This window comes from Gorilla gorilla, chromosome 2, assembly GCF_029281585.2.
Source record: "Gorilla gorilla gorilla isolate KB3781 chromosome 2, NHGRI_mGorGor1-v2.1_pri, whole genome shotgun sequence".
NCBI classification, from domain to species: Eukaryota; Metazoa; Chordata; class Mammalia; order Primates; family Hominidae; genus Gorilla; species Gorilla gorilla.
In genome coordinates this window covers 118250163-118270463 of record NC_086017.1, presented here as the reverse complement: position 1 = coordinate 118270463, position 20301 = coordinate 118250163, and the positions used below count along the sequence as shown (strand labels likewise).

At 38.5% G+C, this 20301-nt stretch overlaps 1 protein-coding gene and 1 long non-coding RNA gene across 4 annotated transcripts in view; one reads left to right on the top strand and one right to left on the bottom strand.

Annotated features, from left to right (window-relative positions):
- LOC109026153 (uncharacterized) overlaps positions 1–7758 on the top strand; it is a 55306-nt gene extending 47548 nt beyond the window's left edge. For all 3 annotated transcript variants that reach the window (XR_010132895.1, XR_002005096.3, XR_010132896.1), the window contains exons 2-4: positions 1492–1745; positions 2960–3083; positions 5764–7758. This is a non-coding gene — a long non-coding RNA (uncharacterized lncRNA). The remainder of the gene's footprint in view (positions 1–1491; positions 1746–2959; positions 3084–5763) is intronic.
- CCDC54 (coiled-coil domain containing 54) lies at positions 5035–6299 on the bottom strand. The gene is made up of 2 exons (XM_055383527.2): positions 6172–6299; positions 5035–6084 (listed from the first exon to the last, which is right to left on the bottom strand). The coding sequence occupies exon 2, from the start codon at positions 6082–6084 to the stop codon at positions 5098–5100; it is 987 nt and encodes a 328-aa protein (XP_055239502.1). The 5' UTR covers positions 6172–6299; the 3' UTR covers positions 5035–5097.
- Positions 7759–20301: the final 12543 nt, after the last annotated feature.

Sequence of the window (20301 nt, the reverse complement as noted above, 5' to 3'; positions counted from 1 at the left end):
ATTTTCACTCCACTATCAGATAGAAGAGAGAATAAGGAGCGTGGGGGCGCTGGTCCAGCTGTCAGGACTACCACTATTGCAGTTATTTTCCTGAATACACTTTAGCATGGGAATATACGAAAACTTGGCTTTAGAGTTTTATTAATGCCATTATCTCAGCTACATTGTAGTTCAGTCAGCTTTTACAGGTTGGTCAAAAAATCCAACTTTAATACTATTTCTTTGTAGTGTGCATTCTGAGTTTTAAAGGATTTACAAATAAAGTTTCAGAGCATAATCCACTGATATGTTAGTGACAGTCTACATTTTGAAGGTGTGTAGAAGCATTTAGAAAAAAACCATATTTTTCTGTCTTGATGAATTAAACTTAAAACATTACTTTTAGGAAAGCAATGTCTTTTTCTAAATGGGACTTGATTTGTGTCCCACAAAAAAGCTAAATTAAGTTTTAAATGAAGTGTGTGGTTTTCTAATCCAAATCTAAGCAACAGACCAAAATAATTGGCAACTGGAAATAACACCATTTGAAAGTATGTTCTTTCAGGACAGGACTGATGTCTTTGCATCTCTGTTTGTTCACACCTAGCTCAGCTACTTCCTGGTATAGAGTCAAATTTCAATACATGTTGGTGAATATTGTTTTTGAATGAACAGAATGCTGTTAGTGTCTGTGTCTATGCAAGCAAGTATTACACACTGAACTAAATTATTTATCCTAACTCAGCCTCCCTTCCCTCCAGATCCTTTTCTTTGTTGCTTATTTATACAGCGTGCAATTAAAGGTTGGCAAACGACTGTTGTAGATGATGGAATATTGGTTGAGTGCCCAGACCAGGAGGAGAGCTTCACACCCCGTCTTATTCTTATCACACTGTCTTTGGATGAGGGAGTCAAGATTTGGTTTGAAGCATTTGTATTTAGCCTGTCACTTTGTTCCCTATTTGTCTGGAGTCCTTTATGGCTGATGAAAGGAGGCAGAGTCCTGAATGTGAGCTGCTTGAGGCAGGGCCCATGTCCTGTTCATCTTCATGCCCTCCATTGACATTTAGCCTATGGAGGGAAGGAAATGACCACCATATGCTAAGCACCTACGAAATCAGGCATTATTCTTGGCAGATTATACACATGATTTCATTTCATTAACACAAGAGTCTCATGACATAAATTGTTCTCAGTTCGGAGTTGAGAAAACTGAATACAAGGTTTAAGGACTTTGCCAAAATCACATAGTTATGAGGGTCATAATTGTACACCAAACTAGCATAGTGCCTGATACATAATATAAATGTTTAGTAAATAATCATTCTAAAATCTGTTCTTCTTTGAATGTCTTTGCTCTTTTTACCACCGAGTGTTTCCTCCTCAATAGATGTGTTTAATAGCAAAAACAATGATTTGAGATGTTTTGGTGAATGCACAATGACTTTCATGTTTGACTGATATACATTATAGACATTCGTCTAATTATATTTATATACTTTTTTTTTGTAGACATAAAAGTGGAGAAGATAAATAGTAATTTGGAACCAAAACTCAGGACGTCCCAGGAGAGGCTAGATTAGGAATTCTTTGATTTGGGATCACGAAAATGAAGTATCCATATTTTAACAGAATGATTAGTAGCAGAGGAATCATCTAAGAAAACTGAGAAGGCTCTGCCAGAGTGATGGGAAGAAAACTAGATGAGAAAGCACTGTTCTGGAAGACATGCTCCCATGAACCATGGAGAGAAGAGGAGAGGGAAGGTGAGGACAGGGAGGGTGGGCCTCTCATTCAAAAAGATGATGGGAAATTGGCAGGAGACGAGGGGAACACAAGGACAAGGGAACCAGGTGAGTATTTTTGTAAGCGGAGTACAAAGAACTGAGAGGTGGTGATTAAGATGGAGGGGAAAGGGGGAATAATTGATGAAGACTCTGCAAGGCACTGGTGGAGGAATGTGGGTTAGAGAAACGCCACTTCTCCAAGCCAGGAGGGATGGAGGTGGGCTGGTGAGAGGCAGGTGAACTTGCAAACCAGGACTGGGGAAAAGTTATTTGCTCACATGCTGAGTTATAAGATGATTTATAATTTTAACAAGTCATGTGAGATCTTGTCTAGGTGACAATAAATAATTGACTCAGAAGTAAAATCCTCCCTTTGCTCACAGGGAACTCAATTCATTAACAGGACAAACAGAATCCTCTCTAGGGAAAGTGTGAGACCTTGTGAAAATCACGTAGAGTCACTTTCTCCCCCTCTAATATTCTTATGTAGGTAAAGAAAACAGGTTGAAATGAACATGGTGGGAATCTCTGAAGAGAAAAATTAGATCCATAAAAGGGTTGAAATAATAGCCTGTCTGTACTTTATGTTATCTAATGCCCGGTGGCTTTCACATCCCACGTTCCTTACTATCCCCCCGCCCTCTGCTCCTGTTTTTCCCTCTGTCAGCTGCATTGTCCTCTCCACCTCCTCCTCACTTTACTTCCTTACCGCAAGGCTCATCAAGCTTGTTTCTCCTCTGACACCAGCAATACTTGCAGTATTGCTATTTGCTGCCCATCCCCATTTATCATGTCTCAGAGTTCTTTGTGTACATTTTTTATTTATGCCATTTAATGTTCTATATTTACAGGACATGGAATGTCTACCTTTTCTTGTATCCTCCACGATCCCTTATTATTAGTGAACACTGAAAAAATATTTACTAAGTTCATATAATGATTATATTTTTACAGCTGACAGAAAAACCTCGTTGAAATTAAATAATATAATTTGTAAGAGTAAAATTTAGGACTTAGGTTGAGAACTTTGGTCTTTTGATCCTCAAGCGTGTGCGCGTAAACTGCGTGCCTCTCTAGAAACATTAAGCGCTGTCTAAGGGACATGTGAGGGGGAAAAATGAAAGTCAGTGCTGATATACAGAGGCTCAGATGACCCAGGCTTATACCAGCTGGGTCACTTTTTTCTCTTCCAGAAGTTATTTGTGATGTCATTTGCCTGTGTCATGGCCTGCCTTCCCTAGATATTGTCCTAATGTGAGCATCACACCTAAGGTACTGAAGTAGAGTGCTGGCTGTTCCTTACGGACATCTCTGATGGTAAGTAAATACACAGAGATTGCTAGTGCCTTTAACAGAACAATACATTGTAAGCACAGTTATCTCATTTTTAAACAAACTCATTTAATAAATACCTTTGCTTTTATTAGGTATGTTGCATATTGACATATTTTATTCTTTTTTTTAACTTTTATTTTAGTTTTGGGGTACATGCACAGGTTTGTTTTATAGGTAAACTCAAGTCGTTAGTACCCAGGTACTAAGCCTAATACTCAATAGTTATTTTTTTCTGCTTCTCTCCCTCCTCCCAACCTTCACTTTCAAGTAGGCACCAGTATCTGTTGTTCCCTTCTTTGTGTCCATGAGCTCCCATCTTTTAGCTTCCACTTGTGAGAACATGTGGTAGTTGGTTTTCTGTTCCTGCATTAGTTTGCTAAGGATAATGGCCTTCAGCTCCAGCCACATTCCTGAAAAAGACATGATCTCATCTATTTTTATGGCTGTCTATAGTATTCCATGGTGTATATGTACCGTATTTTCTTTGTCCAATCTGTAATTGATGGGCATTTAGGTTGATTCCCTGCATTTTGACATATTCTAAAAGTTATTATGTACATATCTATAAATTTATAAAGAAGGATCAAATAGAATATATTTGTCAATGAAAAAATAATGTGGTATATAATTACTCCCAGATTGGCATCAGACAAAGTTGTGTCTTAAGTTTTGCTGTGCCCACCTTTAGGTCCTTTGTCCTCTTTCATTTGTTCTCAGCTAGCTACCAAAACCCCCCTTTCAAAGTGTTGACTGCAAATAATTAAGTGTAGTACATTTGCCAGGAATATTTGTGGTTTAATATATGACCGCAAAGGAAGGTAGAATTCATTCACTGAGTTAAGTGGTGAAGGAAACATTGTTTTTCAGTTATTCTGCATGATATTCAGAAATTACAATGACAACCACCTGTTATATCTAAAAATGAAGCTCTTCTTGGCTATATGCTTTAAACAAACAAACAAACAAAAACCTATCATATAAGAATTTAGGGTATTATAGTGGTAAGATTTAACTTGGTTCACAAACCCCTTCTTAGATCTTCCCTTTCCCCTGCATCAAACCTATAGGACATGGTATTTTTCTCCTTTCATGAAAATGTAAAAACTACCCAGTATCATATTGTCTTTCTCCTCTTATCTAATTGTTTGATAGAAAAGAAGCTGAAGTTGAAAGAAAAAGCCAATATTTTGAATATGTTCCTTGCAATAACTTGGCCTTTCAATCCCTTTCATTTTTATACTGCTAACTTTAGTAGCCTTGACAATGGGTATCCTTTTCACTCTATACTACCTAAAGTCTGACCGGGCGTGGTGGTTCATGCCTGTAATCCCAGCTCTTTGGCAGGTCGAAGTGGGTGGCTCACTTGAGGCCAGGGGTTTGAGACCAGCCTGGTCAACATGGTGAAACTCTGTCTCTACTAAAAATACAAAAATTAGCTGGGTGTGGTAGCGTGCACCTGTAATTCCAGCTACTCGGGAGGCTGAGGTAGGAGAATCACTTGAACCCGGGAGGCGGAGGTTGCAGTGACCCGAGACTGCACCACTACACTCCAGCTGGGTGACAGAGTGAGACTCCATTTCAAAAATAAATAACAAATAAAATGAAGTCTTGTCAGTAGAGTATGTTTCTGGTATCACAAACTGTATCCACAAAGGCCACGAGGACAAAGTGTATAGAAAACTGACATGGAGGCCACCAAACATACTACACATTGCCCTGGGCTCCTTCATTCTTTGTTTCCAATTATCTATGAAAATGGACCCAGGATGAGTCCTCATGAATTGCCTTTGAGAAAACAAGAACATTGAGAGAAAACGAATTGCGACAGTTCAATTAGATCATGTGCCTTAACTTACTGTAGATATAGAGAAACTCTGCAGACAGTGGGCCCAGAGTGAGCAAACTACCGAAGAATTCACAGCCACCACACCAATGTGTGAATACTTGGAGCCTCCAGGTTACATTTATTTTGTGCCAAGCAAAGCAGAACATAACTCTATAGTCGAGTTACTTCTTCTTTTAAGGAACAAATAAAGCCGTAAATATTGTTGAAGATGGAGAGACAGATTGTGGTCAAGCTCAAAATGGGCCCAGTGAATGGACAGTATCTCTGGGTTATGACCTGGGGTTCCTCAGGAAGAATGGTTGGCCTAGAAAGAAGCCACTGGATGAATTCTTCTAACTTGGTAGCACTGAGGAAAAATGTCCATTTTCCTCCATGAACAAAAGTTAGCTTGATCCATGTACTGAAGTCTGGGTAAATGTAAATATTTGGCTTTGCTTTTTCAAAGCTCCTTGATGCATTTTGATGGTTACGTTTCTTCAGAGTTTTCATTTGGGGAGAAATTGTTTTCTTCTCAAGATGGTCAGTGGACTTTGGATAACTGGGCACTTTCTCTGGTTCTGCTGAAGAGATTTCCATGTCTGTAGAGGCCAAAGTGTTCTTCAGAGTTGCTGGTTGTATGAGTTTGTAAAGCAGTTCTGTGATTTCTTTACCCCTTTCTCCCTCCAGAATCTCTAGACAATGTATCGTGGAGCAGGAATTCTGATTTTCCAGTTCTGTCACCTTCTTCTTTAATGCCTTGATGTCTTCTTTCATAGAGAGGATATCTTTAGTCGTTGTGCATTGTTTGTCTTCATTAACATTCATTCTGGTTTCCAGGACCTCCATCTGTTTTTGATACAAGTCAGTCTTTTCCTGGACTTTTGGTATCTTCTGGACAATGTCAGTCATTTGGCTGAAAAGTTCAACTTGAGCAGTTTTAACATCTTGGAGCACTACTGGAAGATTCATTTTTCCGTGATAACTAACATCATCTTGATTACAATCATCAGATGTCACAGTGGGATATCCAGTTGAATCTTGGTGCCGAATCTTACATTTGTGGTAAACATTTTTAAGAGACTGTCTGACCTTGGAGAGATTTGAAGTCCACATCTGCCTAGCAGCAGCTTTTACCCTTTTGGTGTGAAGCGTGTACATCTTTCATGGTGAAACAAGAGGCAAGGTGTTGGAAAACATAGAATCACAGGAAGAAATAATGTACAAATGAAATGGTCCTTCTCTTACTGTTTGTGGGATGCCTTTCCTGATAACATCTTAGAACGCTCTGGAAATCATCAGCCACAGCAATAGACACTCTTAGGTGATTAGCTTCTTACAGAGCAGCCCAACCAGAGAGCTCTGTGAAATAATAGTCAACTGCATGGAATCCTTCATATGGTAATCATTGACTTGCTGCTGATGTCACAATGACTGCTGGCTTAGAACAAACACATTTAACTACAGCAGTTCTCAAAAGTTTTGGTCATAGGGCTCTTTTGAATCATAGAAATTGTTGAGCAGCCTGAGGAACACAGAAAAACACCTGTTTCTACAAAAAAATAAAAAAATTAGCCAGCCATGGTGGTGCGTGCCTGTAGTCTCAGCTACTTGGGAGGCTGAGGTGGGAGGATCACTTGAGCACAGTGGGTGGAGACTGTAGTATGCCATGATGGTACCACTGCACTCCAGCCTGGGCGACAGTGCAAGACTCTGTCTCAAAATGAATAAATAAATAAATAAATAAAAATAAATAAAAATGAAAAATTATTGAGGATCACACAGATTTTGTTTATTTGGGTTATATCTACCTACATTTTATAGTAGACATTAAAACTAAGAAAGTCTTAGATAATTAGTTATTAATTTAAATTTAAAAACCCATTACATGTTAACATAAGTAATATATTTTCATAAAAAATAATTTGGTTTTCTAAAAAAAAAGTGAGAAGAGTGGCATTGTTTTACGTATCTGCAAGTGTTTTAAATACCTGAATTAATAGAAGATAACTAGATTCTCATATCTGCTTCTGCATTATATCTGTTGTGATATATTATTTTGAAGTATATGAAGAAAAAATAGCCTCATGGAGATACGTAAATGGAAAGGGGAGAGTATTTTCATAGCTTTTTCAGATAATTGAGGATATCATTCTTTGCTACTTTATGAAAATTTGACAAATGGTATTTTTTTAAGAAGTTAGCTGCAATGTGTCATTTTAGGCCAAATCAATGAACTTTCATACTCTGTTATATTAATAGTCACTGGTCTATTTTTTATTTTGAATAGATGCATAATATCATGTATTGGTCATTTGGCAAACAATGGTTCACTGAATTATGTAGGTCTTCCAAATGTTGACTCATTGTATTATATAATATCAAAATATCATTTTCATTAATATCTCCACCAATCTCACCGGAAAAGTCTTTGAGTACTGAGAAGAGGCCAAGCTCATGGTAGCAAATGCAAATTTTTCAAAATTCTAATTTTAGCTTGAAAATATTGAAATTTATCAAGCTGGTTTATTGTTTTCCTTGAAGTGACAGATTCCCTCCATCCATTTTTTTGCAAAAATGCTTGCCAAATGCCCAACTATGAACACTGTAGTTTGCTGTCAGTTTTTTTTTCAAGAAAAAATAGTGTTCCATGAAAAAAGCATACATTTGCAATTCAAATACTTATGTACGTTTCCTCATGAAAACCAGTATACTTTGTTAAGCTGCAGAAGCACTTATGTTTACTTCCCATTGTATCATACATAATATAAAAAAGATGTACTGAAGGGTTGAGATCTAATAAGATTAAAAATTCTTACTGCTTCATTGAGGACATTCTTGAGTGAAACTGGTTTTTCTTGTAATTTTTGCCTGTTCTGATTGAGTCACTGTTAGTCAGTGTGGTACCCCTGCTGTAGTTCATGCTAAGGTATCAACAGTTTTACCCACCATTGCTTTTGCAATGTAATTTTCAACAGGCAAATGTAAGCACAGTGGAAGAGACAAACGGTGTCCTAGGATTATTTTGAAATATTTTTGCCCTCATGGTCACACTTACAGAGTGGCCTCATGACACAAAGCATTCCACACTTTGAGAGTCACTGCCTTAGAATTTAAAAATAACATCAGCCATTTCTCATGTTCCTTCTTATAGGTTTTTCTACATAACAGTATTTGAAATTCAAACCCTTTGAAATATTAAATAATATTTGGCCCATTTTATATATTGAGGTAAAAACCTAATTTTATTCTCTAAACACATTAGACTGAACACTCTGGAATCAAAATGACATGATACTCACATGTCTCTCAAGGAGCAGTCCCATTCTACTCAAAAGGACATTCCCTCTTGGATCCATGCCAATTCCAACCTTCTACCAAATCACTGTTTCTTCTATCTGTGCCCAATTGGAGGGTCAGTGTTGGCCCAGGATTTGGTACAAACAGTGAGCTTTGCCAGCAGTAATTTTAAAATTTTGGCTCATCAATAATATCTGGGATTTTGCCTTACTCTCCTATCTTTCAAATGCTGTTTAGTAACCTTTCAAAAATGTCTAGAAACCTTTCCAAACACTTGCTGAGGAAAATATTCTCCAAGAGGCAGACTATCACAGGAATGGCATTTGTGGCTTGGAAAGGTTAGAGTTCACAGCCGTCCCGTTTACTCTGGCTAAGGCCATTTTATCCGTCGAGTTCTGCAGACACAGTACTTAGGGCCCATACAGTTTTTAAGGGCCAATGAAAATACTTAAGAACAGAAGAAAAAAAAAAACAGTGGCTCAGAATACTGAAAGAAAGCTGCAAGATTGAAACAATAAATGTTTAATGAAACGTCTCTGAAATGTACTGTCATATTCATTAATTGTTAGATTTAGTATTATTAAAATTTCATTATATTTGGAGGCAATTTGTGTATTACGTATTCTCACTTTCCAAGAATTCCCAGTTAAATTAGAGGGACTGCTTGTCATAATTACTCCCTCCAGGTTAATAACAGCTAAGACTTCTTGGGTGCATACCAGACACTGTTCTAACTATTAGCTTACTTAACTATGTTCAGAGAAGTCAAGTAACTTTCCTAAGGTAATAGAGCTTAAAAATGGGCAGAGTCAGATTTCAAATGCTTACATTCTGGCTCCAGAGTCCATGTGTTTTACCTCTACTGCCTCACAATCATGATTAAAATATATATTTAGTACAACTCAGAAAAAGATGGACATTTTCTTTTTAAAATCCTACTGTATATTTATAGAAGACTTATTTTATTAAAATTTTGTCTGTTTAGCATTATGAGAAAATTTAAGCTTTCATTGGTTATTTTATTTACCGAAAGCATTTGATACAGAAATTTGTGAAGACTTTAGAAGTTGAACAAGCTCTAATTTATAGGTAAAAGTGAATATTTGGAGGCTTACTTTCCTTACTGTGGTAGACATAGTAATACAATAATTGGAATTAAAAAAATTAAAGTTTTCAACTTAAAATATGAATGTATGCTTACTATTTTTATAAAACAAATAAATCTAATAGGCTGATACAAACATAAACCTGTCTGGGTTTCTAACTACTTCCTTTGTAATGTCAATAAAGGGAGCCTTGGCTTATCTGGGGTTTGCCAGGTGGTGAAAAGTTGCACCGGGAGGAGGTAAGCCTATTGATTTGGGCGAAGTTATGAGAGCAGTCAGAAAGTGAATGAATAATGGGAAATAAGCTGACTTCCGCTCTTCGGGTTCCTGCCAAGGGTATGGAGGCATTTAGGAATAAAATAGTACAGTGGTCTGAAGCCTAGTGGGAGACTTCCTGAGTCTACCTGTTCTCCAGGAGGTTGGCTTTCACAGGAATGGTATTTGGAGCCAGAAAGGTTCAAGGCTGTCCCATGACTAACTCAGTGCTCTTACACAAGTTTCTAGCCTCCCACAAGCCTGTAAAATGGGATAATAACAGCACCTAGTTCAGTGACTGGTTTTGAGAATTAAGATGCTGAATAGTTACAAGTCCTTTCCTCCTCATTTCCCACCACCTGTCTCTCACTTCTCTTCTTCCAGATGAAAGGAGATGGTTAACCGTTTTCAGCTTTAGCTCTGCCTGCTCTCTCAATCTCTCACTCTGCCTTTCTCCCTCTTTCAATACGACCAAGACATAAAGTGTGTGGTCCTTGCTACCCAATATACCATGCAGGGAAAGCATTTTGATTAGAGGCAACTGAAATGCAGCAAACAAGGGTGACATATCAGCCCTTTATCTCTTAGCACAGGGTTTCCCAACCAGCTTTGGTTTCAGGCAGACTGGAGTAGAATAACCACTGGTTAGATGGCTCTAATAATACATAATATTATTCAATATTTTAAATTCTGTGTGTTTGAGTACACTAACTATATATTAATTATGGCAGAGTTTAGATTATCTATATAAATTACGTATATAAAAGTCACTCTGGGCCGGGCACGGTGGCTTACGCCTGTAATCCCAGCACTTTGGGAAGCTGAGGCGGGCGGATCACAAGGTCAGGAAATCGAGACCATCCTGGCTAACACGGTGAAACCCCGTCTCTACTAAAAATACAAAAAATTAGCTGGGCATGGAGACGGGCGCCTGTAGTCCCAGCTACTCGGGAGGCTGAGGCAGGAGAATGGCGTGAACCCGGGAGTCGGAGGTTGCGGTGAGCCGAGATCGCGCCACTGCACTCCAGCCTGGGCGACAGAGCGAGACTCCGTCTCAAAACAAACAAACAAACAAAAACAACAACAACAAAAAAGTTACTCTTTTTTTTTAAACATGTTTTTGTGTGTGTGTAGGAGAGAGTGGGATAGTTACAGCTATCCTGCTAGCAATTGAGCATTATGTATAACGTTTGTGTTACACCTGTAGTGATCTACTATTACTCATGTTACCTTAGGGGTCGTGACCACAAAAACTTATTAAAAGTCTTTAACTTCCCCCACAAAATTTAGGGGCCAGGTTCACAAGAATCTGGACCCTCCCACCTGACTATCACCTGTCATGTGCATGGTGGGATAAAAGATTGAGGAAACAGGAACCAGGAAAGTCTTTCGAATTTGATCAGGGTGAGCTGACTCAAGGGGATAAGAATGTGCGAATTCAATCTCCTGTTACACATGCTAAGTAGTTATGAAGGGCCCAAAGGGAAAGCTGTCTTCTACTTTTCTTCCTTTTTAGCCATGAGAAATAGAAGAGAGTGGGCTTGAAATCAGAGCTGTTGCACTGGACCAGGACAGAGAAACAGGGGAAAGTCACAGTGTTTATAATGTAGGCAAGGTCTGAGGCTGAAGGAAGCGATGGAGCCCAGGGACATTGATAAGGCCATCTGGTGAGAGTGACACATGGGGTAAGGGAAAGGGCCGCATCCACTATGTGGTTCTAATAAATACTCATAATGATACTTTAAAATCCTGTGAGACCACAAGCCAAAAAATGAGGTGAACACCTTTGAGGAAATGATGGAACGATAACTTTTAAATAATATTTGGCAATGATAATTTACTTTTTCACTATAACTAAAATTGTGTGGTCTTTCTGGAAAATCTTTCATCTGTTTATCGCCAGGGCAAATTTCTACCCATCCTTTGGAGTCATTCATTCATCTACTACACTTGTCTTGCCTTTTCTGATTCTCCTTATAGTCTTCCCAATGCTTCCAACAGATCTGGGTCTCCATCTAGCAATGATTCCCACATTGTATTGTTATTGTTGGTGAGCCTATCTCCCCTCTAGATTCCGAGTTCCTTGAGAGGAGAGACTTGGGTTTTTTTTTTTTTTTAGAGACGAGTCTCAGCATGTTGCCCTGCCTGGACTCAAATTCCTGGGCTCAAGCCATCCTTCTGCCTCAGCCTCCCCAGTAGCTGGGACTGCAGGTGTGCACCACCAGAGACTTGCTTTTTAACTGTATATCCTCAGTGTCCCAAAGCCTAACATGTAGTTAGTGCTCAAAAAATCTTTGTTCATTGAATGAAAGGATGAATGAATGCACCTGTGGATGATTGTCAAGATGTTGATTGGGTCTCTCCTGAGCCTATTTCTATGGACAGCAAGGAGATACACTGTTTGACTCAGAATGGGAATAACTTTTCTCAGTTCCTGGGGGATCATTTAGCAATTTTGGGATAGGATTTAATAATTGCTCCCCACAGACTTGAAGCAGTTAAGTGGCAGTAAATTGAGAGAGATGGAGGTAATTACATACCTGGAAACAGCTATGGAATGGAGAGAGAGAGCCCAGTAATGATGGTGACAGGGGTGGAGGTGATGGCTCTGGTCCTAGAGGTGACTAAAGTACATGGCATATGTACCCCCTGTGCAACATATTAAGTCTTTCAGGCCTCTAGAGAACCACAGGTTATCAGTGTATTCTCCATACCTCTGTGGGATTGCCCGAGAATGCATTCGTCATCAATTTAGATACTCAGGCACTTATCTCTTTATTTCTGTCATCTTATACTGTGAACTCCAAATTTACAGTGAACTCTCTCTAGCTTATCTAAACATACCCTTCACTATGTAGTTCCATAACCCTTGGGGCACATTAGTATTTTATTTGATCTCTCTTCCCTGTCATCTTCCTCCAGTTCTTTCTGTTACGCTTGGCTCTCCCTGGTAATTTATTATATGAGGTTGCCTAGTTTCTGTAATTCTCAACTTCACCTCTTGGTTTCCCTTCTCAAATACCACCTTGAAACCTCTGCTCTCTTTAGCTTATGATTGACACTCTTCTTATAGTGCTTTATAAGTCTCGATGTGCACAATTGATGCAGCCGTAAAAATAAATGTCTGGAAAAATGAAGGGAAACTGAAAGAGATTTGTTTTCACTTAACCATTCACCTCTTTCCTTTAATGGAACTGGAGAATAAATTCAGTGAGTTAGTCTATTTAAACACCTTTGTTTCACTGAATTTATATCATTTAGCAGATCTTTTTTGGAAACCATTATGTGACGGGTGCAGCACAGAGTCAACTTGCTGTCTTGTTCCTGAATTGTATTGTTCTTCATTTAGGAAACCAAAAATTAAAAGCTAGAGAATAAATAGTGATCACATTGGAAATGGGGATTTAAGTGTGAACAAATCCAGAAATCATAAAGTTTAAAAAATTGGAGAATGCTAGTATTCCCATTTCTAATTATTATACTGTGTAGTTTGCAGTGGTGTCGTCTCTGGGTATGTTGCTATGTTAGTATAGCCTTAATTTTAAGAAAAACTCTGTTTTCCTGTTTGGGTTTTTAGTTGTCCTAATGCTTTGTAGTACTTTGGAGTACAAAATCCAAGGAGCTATCTTCTTTCTTATTCCAACATTTTAAAGGTGATAAAGTGAAATACTGCACTGGCTTTTCCTAATAGTGCTCACCTTGAGAGACATGTATTATGATGGCATTTTATGTTTCTAATGGAATTTGCACCCATATCTCTGTGAAGTGAATGTGTATTTATCCCTTGACTGTATTTTGCTTTCTGTTATTAGCGTCCTCTCTATCTTGGGTGTATTATTTTTCCGTTTCATTCCATCTGTACAATGAGAACAGCAGTAAAGCCATATGTTGACATTGAAGGGGGTCACAGAATTAACATGAAAATGTTTATTATATCTAATTTTAAATTTTATATTATACCTCTTATTTAAGAACTGTAAACGTCTTATTATGCATGGTTTTGGCAGTGTTTTTTCTTCAGCAGTTTGATTTTGGAATCATTTCCTTTCTCTGTTTAAAGCTACAGGCATCCTTTTTCCTGCATGGGTTTGGATTACAAAGATCTTATTTAACTTCCCAAATGTATTCCTTCTGCTTGTGCACTGTGATTGCACACAAAATGGAAAATGTCCAAAAGGCAATCATAAAATGAAGTGGGTTTTTTTTTTCTTCCTTCTCTACCTAGGTTTTTATAACTATGATAATCTGAGGAGAAAATATTTATTCATTGTTTTAAATATTTATTGAAGGCTCCCCCAGTAGAAATGTGTACTGTTGCTGCAGCTGTTTCTATTATGCCAAAAGCCAACTAGAATACAAAAGGTGTTTAGGAATGTTTAACTGTAAGATTGAGAATTTTATTTTTTTGGGGGAGGTGGGTACTTCTCTTTCTGGAAATTTGAGTCTCTTTGTTGTAGTCTTAAAGTAATGTAAGTATTGAATAACAAAAAAGTAGAATGATTGGGAGGCCAAGACAGGTGAATCCCTTAAGGTCAGGAGTTCAAGATCAGCCTGGCCAATATGGTGAGACCCTGTCTCTACTAAAAATCCAAAAATTAGCCGGCCATGGTGGCACGTGCTTGTAATACCAGCTACTCAGGAGCCTGGGGCATAAGAATCGCTTGAACCTGGGAGGCAGAGGGTGCAGTGAGCCAAAATTGTACCACTGCACTCCATCCTGGGCAACAAAACTTTGTCTCAAAAAAAAAGTACAGCGACAAGACAGTTCTATTAAATACATATTTCAATAATTTTCAGCTTCAGTGTTTGGCACTAATGGCTACAATTCTCACTGTAACTTGTGAGACTTAATTACTGCTCATTCTATTTAAGTGCCGAAGTTTCTCCTCCACCGTGCAGTGTAAAATGAAAAGAAACTGGTCTGAGCCCTTGGGCAATTTACATATTAAGATAGGCAAAAATTTCTGTTGTAACTTCCATTGAACTTTACATTTACATTTTTAAATGACATTTAAAAATAAGAACATGTTGCTGGAAATCACATTCTTTGTTGTTAGAAAGTAGAGCTGAAGTCAAATGAATGTCCAGGCTCATTGAAATGATTGAGAAAGTGATATAATTGCTTAAACCTTAGTAAAGCAGATCTGGGTTCCAGCATTCCTTTGAGAATCCGATGAAAGTTTTGCGTGCTTTTTCAGAAAACAGCACTGATATGGTTTGAATTTGTGTCCCCACACAAATCTCATGTCGCGTTGTAATCCTCAATGTTGGAGGTGGGGCATGGTGTGAACTGGGAGCTGATTGGATCATGGAGCTGGATTTACCCGTTGTTCCTGAGATAATGATTTCTCACAAGATCTGGTTGTTTAAAGGTGTGTAGCACCTCTCCTCTCCCCTCTCTTTCTTTCTTTGCTCCCACCATGTAAGACGTGCCCACTTCCCCTTTGCCCTCAGCCATGATTGAAAGTTTCCTGAGGCCTCCCCAGCCATGTTACCTGTACAGCCTGTGGCACAGTGAGTCAACTAAACCTCTTTTCTTTTTAAGTTACACAGTCTCAGGTATTTCTTTATAGCAGTGCAAGAATGGACTAATACAGAATATTAGCATACACACACAAATTTGCACATAAGTACATCAGGGGATAGACACACAGACCTCTCCCACCCCAATCCTCAAAGCCCTTTATGGACACCGTAAGATATAACCCAGGTTAAAATCCTCACAATAAGAGAAGGAGGACCAAACATTATTCAGGCTCCCTTTATGAGTGTTTTTGATTTGAAGGAGCTAGAGCCTTTAGGTGGTTTAATTCAAGAACTTAGAATACGTGAAGTGCTGAGAATGCAGGCAGTTGATTATCTGAGGAACAAAGGAGGGAGATCCCCATGGAATGTATTGGCTTGGGAATGAAATCCTTGAAAACAACTGAGGTCTGGACAGGTGAAAGTCAAAAAGGTCTTCTGTGCTGTACACACCATGAAGTCAAGGACCCTATTTAGTTTGTTCTTCTAAACAAACTAGCTTGGTGCAAGCTATGAGCCACCAGGCTGTCAATAAATATATAGTGTTTTGTGCTTCATTTCTAGTGAGGAGTTTGAACCAAGAGAAATAACATAAACTCAGGGAGGGAATTCTGTGTGCGCCCCGATACAAAGCGACTGAGATGAATGTTGGAGGCTGGGCTGGTATCTTTTGCGGTCAGTTGGGAGCAAATGTTTTCATAAGAGTTGTTTTAAGGGTCAGATTTGCAAAATTAAATGTCTTGATTTTATTGCTAAGAAACTAAGGAATAACAGAAATGTTATATCCAGTGTTTTATTATGAAATTCTAATGGCCTTTAGAAATGGAACTTGATAGTGAGGATTCCAAATCTCAGAAGTTAACCGGTAGACCTAAACTGCCTACAGCAGTGGAAGAGCCGACATTTTCAATGGAACTCCTCCAGCGTGCACTTTCCTAATTTCCTAGAGTGGGTAGGAAAGAAGGAGAGGCTTGGTGGGACAACAAAGTTATTGTTAATTTTGACTTTTTCCCTCTCCTCTTTCAGAAATATTTAAAAACGGGGGCTGTTGTTATCAAACGCAGAACCTGCTTCACCTCCCCCACCCCTTTTTTGGCTTGCTCCTTCCTCTTCCTGCCTACCTGCTGAGTCATCACTGTGGTGCAGTGAATCAGCTTTTGGCATTCCTTTATTCTGAGATGTAAATAAAATCCTTAGCTATTAAATCATTTAATGCTGTGTCACCATTGGGCATTTTTTTCCTTTTTAGATATAGAATTTACATAGCTATACATGTATTTGTGTATTTTACATATATAATGCAAGTGACAATGAAGTTTTTCCTTTTTAAAACCTTGAGTTTACCCACAGCAGAACTATGTCATTTTAAGTCTTATTCGCTACTGACCGTTAGGAATAAAATAATCATGTTGTGAAGTGCCTGAGGGCCAACATGCCCCAAATGAAAAGGATGGAATAGATCACAGTCTGGTCACACAGGATATATGTCGGTTGGTGGATGGGTAGGATGGTGATACCTCCTTTTTGGGACTTGGAGTTTCCACAAGGAGGGATAAGAATTAGCATATCACTTCTGCCCTCTCTCCACCCCCTCAGAGGAGGGGAATGCCTTTGCTGGTTGTGAGGTTGGACTGAGGAACTGGGCGTGCATAGCTCAGCTTCTTCCTCCTTTCCTTTGTCTTTGGAATTTGCCTGCCTGCCAAGGACACTCTTTATTCTTCATTCTGTCCTCCATGCCATCAGCTGGATAAGGGCAGACTCTGCCCCTAAAGATCAGGAGTGGGGTTTGGAGAGGCACAGGGAGAAGCCTGGAGATTCAATCCAATTCTGAGATTGGGTATTAGGAAGATTATGGTTGTCACACTTCTATGCTACATCCATCATAAGGGTGATATTTTGATCTCTGATCTACTGTACTCTTCTGACTATTTCAATTATTGTAGAAATTGGGAGCAGAATAATAGCATAATTTACTCACCTTTTCATACACTCAACAAAATAGACTAATTTGTAATCATTGCAAATTTGGATGGTATTACTCAGCCTGCGGTTTTGGAGTAGCCCCGAGTAAATTCTATTTAGAGTGAACTACATTTGGTGAGAAGCCTATGAATTTGAAATTTTGATTTTAGGTACAGAGTTTATAATTTTGACGTGACCGTACATCTTTTCTTTTTTCTTTTCACTGCAAACATGGAAAACCATACTGAGCCGCTTTTTTAAAATGGTGTTATGAAAATTACCAGATAGAGGCATTTCGATCAGTTTCTAAAATTTTGTATGCTCTTATCTGTGATATGGGAATCATAGTATTTCATAAAGTTTTTGAGGGGATTAAACTAAATGAGAAAATGTATTTGAGAAATAATTCAGTACTGGCCTATCATAAGCATTCAATAAATGTTTAATCAATGTCTATGGTGTACTTGGCACTGTATCAGAACAAGAGCATTCTTTATGAATTAGTGAACTTAGCAACCAAGCATTTTGCTGTCCAAGATAGAGGAATTAAAAAGATGGGAAGAAGAAACAAGTGTTATTGGTGACCTCATCTTTTCCCCTTCTGTTTATTCTCTAAATGTCTCTTTTTATTTTTAATTCAACCATTGTCATTTTGATCCTGTAAAATCTAGGTATAGTTTCTATGTGAGGGAATTTCCTTTTAAAATTGTTAATATTGCTCGAAGAAGGAGGGAAAGCCAGAAGCCAGCTGCCAGCTGGGTCTCTTGGTGACATCCCCACTGTCCTGTGGAATCAACTGACCCCAGTTCAGAGGAGAGAGAGCGAGAGGCCAGTAGGTGGCTCATGCTGCCAGACTAGTCTAAACTGAGTACAGAAAGAGAGAAGAAGAAATGTTTAAATACAACCTTGAACTTTTCTTTAAAAATTTTTTTTTTAGATTTAGGGGGTACAAGTGCAATTGTGTTACCTGAGTATATTGTGTAGCCATTGCCCAAAGAGTGTACATTGTACCCATTAAGTGATTTCTCGTCCCTTATCCCCCTCCCACCCTCCCACCCTTCCTTGTCTCCAATGTCTATTATTCCACTCTCTATGCCCATGTGTACACGTTATTTAGCTCCCACTTAAAAGTGAGAACATGCAGTATTTGACTTTCTGAGTTACTTCACTTAAGATGATGGCCTTCAGTTTCATCCATGTTGCTGCAGAAGACATAAGTTTATTCTCTTTTATGGCTGAGTAATATTTCATTGTGTATAAAAACCATGCTTTCTTTATTCATTCATCCATTGATGGACACTTAGGTTGATTGACTGCATATCTTTGCTAACGTGAATAGTATTAAGTTGGTGCAAAAGTAATTGCGGTTTTTGCCATTAGTTTCAATGGCAAAAATCGCAATTACTTTTGCACCAATCTAATACTGTGATAAACATATGGATATAGGTTTTTTTTAATATAATGATCTTTTCCTTTGGGTAGATACCCAGTAGTGGAGATTGCTGGATTGAATGAGAGTTCTATTTTTAATTATTTGAGAAATCTCTGTGCTGTTTTCCATGGAGGTTGTGCTAATTTACATTCCCATCAATAGTGTATAAGCATTCCCTTTTCTCCACATTCTTACCAACATCTGTTATTTTTGACTTTTTGATTTAATTTTAATTTGTATAGATTTAGGGGATACAAGTGCTGGTGTAAGATGGTATCTCAGTGTGGTTTTGATTTGCATTTCTCTGTTGATTAATGTAGTTGAGCACTTTTTCATATGCTTTTTGGCCATTTGTATATCCTCTTTTGAGGAATGTCTGTTCATGTGCTTTGCCTACTTTTTAATGGGGTTATTTTGTTGTTGTTGTTGAGTTATTTGAGTTTCTTATAGATTTCGAATATATTAGTCCTTTATCTAATGTGTAGTCTGCAAATATTTTCTCCCATTCTGTGGGTTGTCTCTTCACTCTTGATTATTTCTTTTACTGTCAGAAGTGGTTTAGTTTAATTAAGTCCCATTTGTCTATTTTTGGTTCTGTCTCATGTGTTTTTGAGGTCTTCATCATTGAAATTTTCTTTTTTATTTGTCTTGAACATAAAACAAGATTTCACCAAACTTTTTTAGTTCTTTTCTGTTCTTTCTTTTTTTTTTTTTTAGACAAGAGTCTCACTTTGTTGCCTCACCCAGGCTGGAGTGCAGTGGCGTGATCTTGGTTTACTGTAAATTTCATCTCCTGGGTTCAAGTGATTCTCCTGCCTCAGCCTCCTGAGTAGCTGGGATTACAGGCATGCATCACCACACCTGGCAAACTTTTCTATTTTTGATAAAGACGGGGTTTCACAATGTTGGCCAGGCTGGTCTTGAAGTTCTGACCTCAAGTGATCTGCCCGCCTTGGCCTCCCAAAGTGCTGGGATTACAGGTGTGAGCCACCATGCCCAGCCAGTTTGTTTGCTATTCTTACAGAAGAGCCAAATTTTCTGTTTCCAGGTGCTCACAAACCCTAGGTGTCAGGGGTGGAAGATGTGGATTGAAGTTGGTTCTGACTCTTCATCATCTCTCCAACTTCACAATAGCTCCATCACAGTTGGTTCTTCCTGGAGATGTGCTGTGGGAGAAGGAAGCCTGCTTCCTACACTCAATCTATAAATCCCCAGCTCTAACCATCCACCTCTTTCTCAGAACTGGCAGATACCAATAATCTCCTAGCAGGGTCATGGTTTAAGAAGAAGAAAAAGAAATAAATCAAAGTAAGGTATTTTCTCTGTCTCTCTCTCTCTCTCTCACTCACTCTCTCTCTCTCAGTTCTAGGCCTACACTATTTGTTTGCTTCCACATGACTTGTGGCAATGAAGTAACCATTCTTCTCTGTGCTAAGGGAGGGAGATACTTTCTCTCTGAGCAGCGTTCAAGTCTTGTTCAGTGTCAGTATGATGGCCTGGAGTTTGGCATGGTGAGGTAGCAGAGAGAGCCCTGGGTTCATCAGCAGAAGGCTCTGGTTCTGCTCTGTCATTAACTGCATGGAAGGAAATATACCCCACCCCCTGTGCTTCATGGTGATCTTCAGAAAAATGATGAGATGAGGCTTAATGATATCTTAATTCCATTCTAATTCCAATATTAGAAAAAGCACATCGATGGGTCAGAAGGTAGATTTAATTAATTTTTATTTATTTTTAAAATATTTATTTTAGAAATAGCATCTCACTTGGTTACCCAAGCTGGAGTGCAGTGTGAGATCA

Excerpts from the sequence above, each read along its gene's own strand:
- CCDC54 (XM_055383527.2), bottom strand. The coding sequence starts at position 6,084 with ATGTACACGCTTCACACCAAAAGGGTAAAAGCTGCTGCTAGGCAGATG.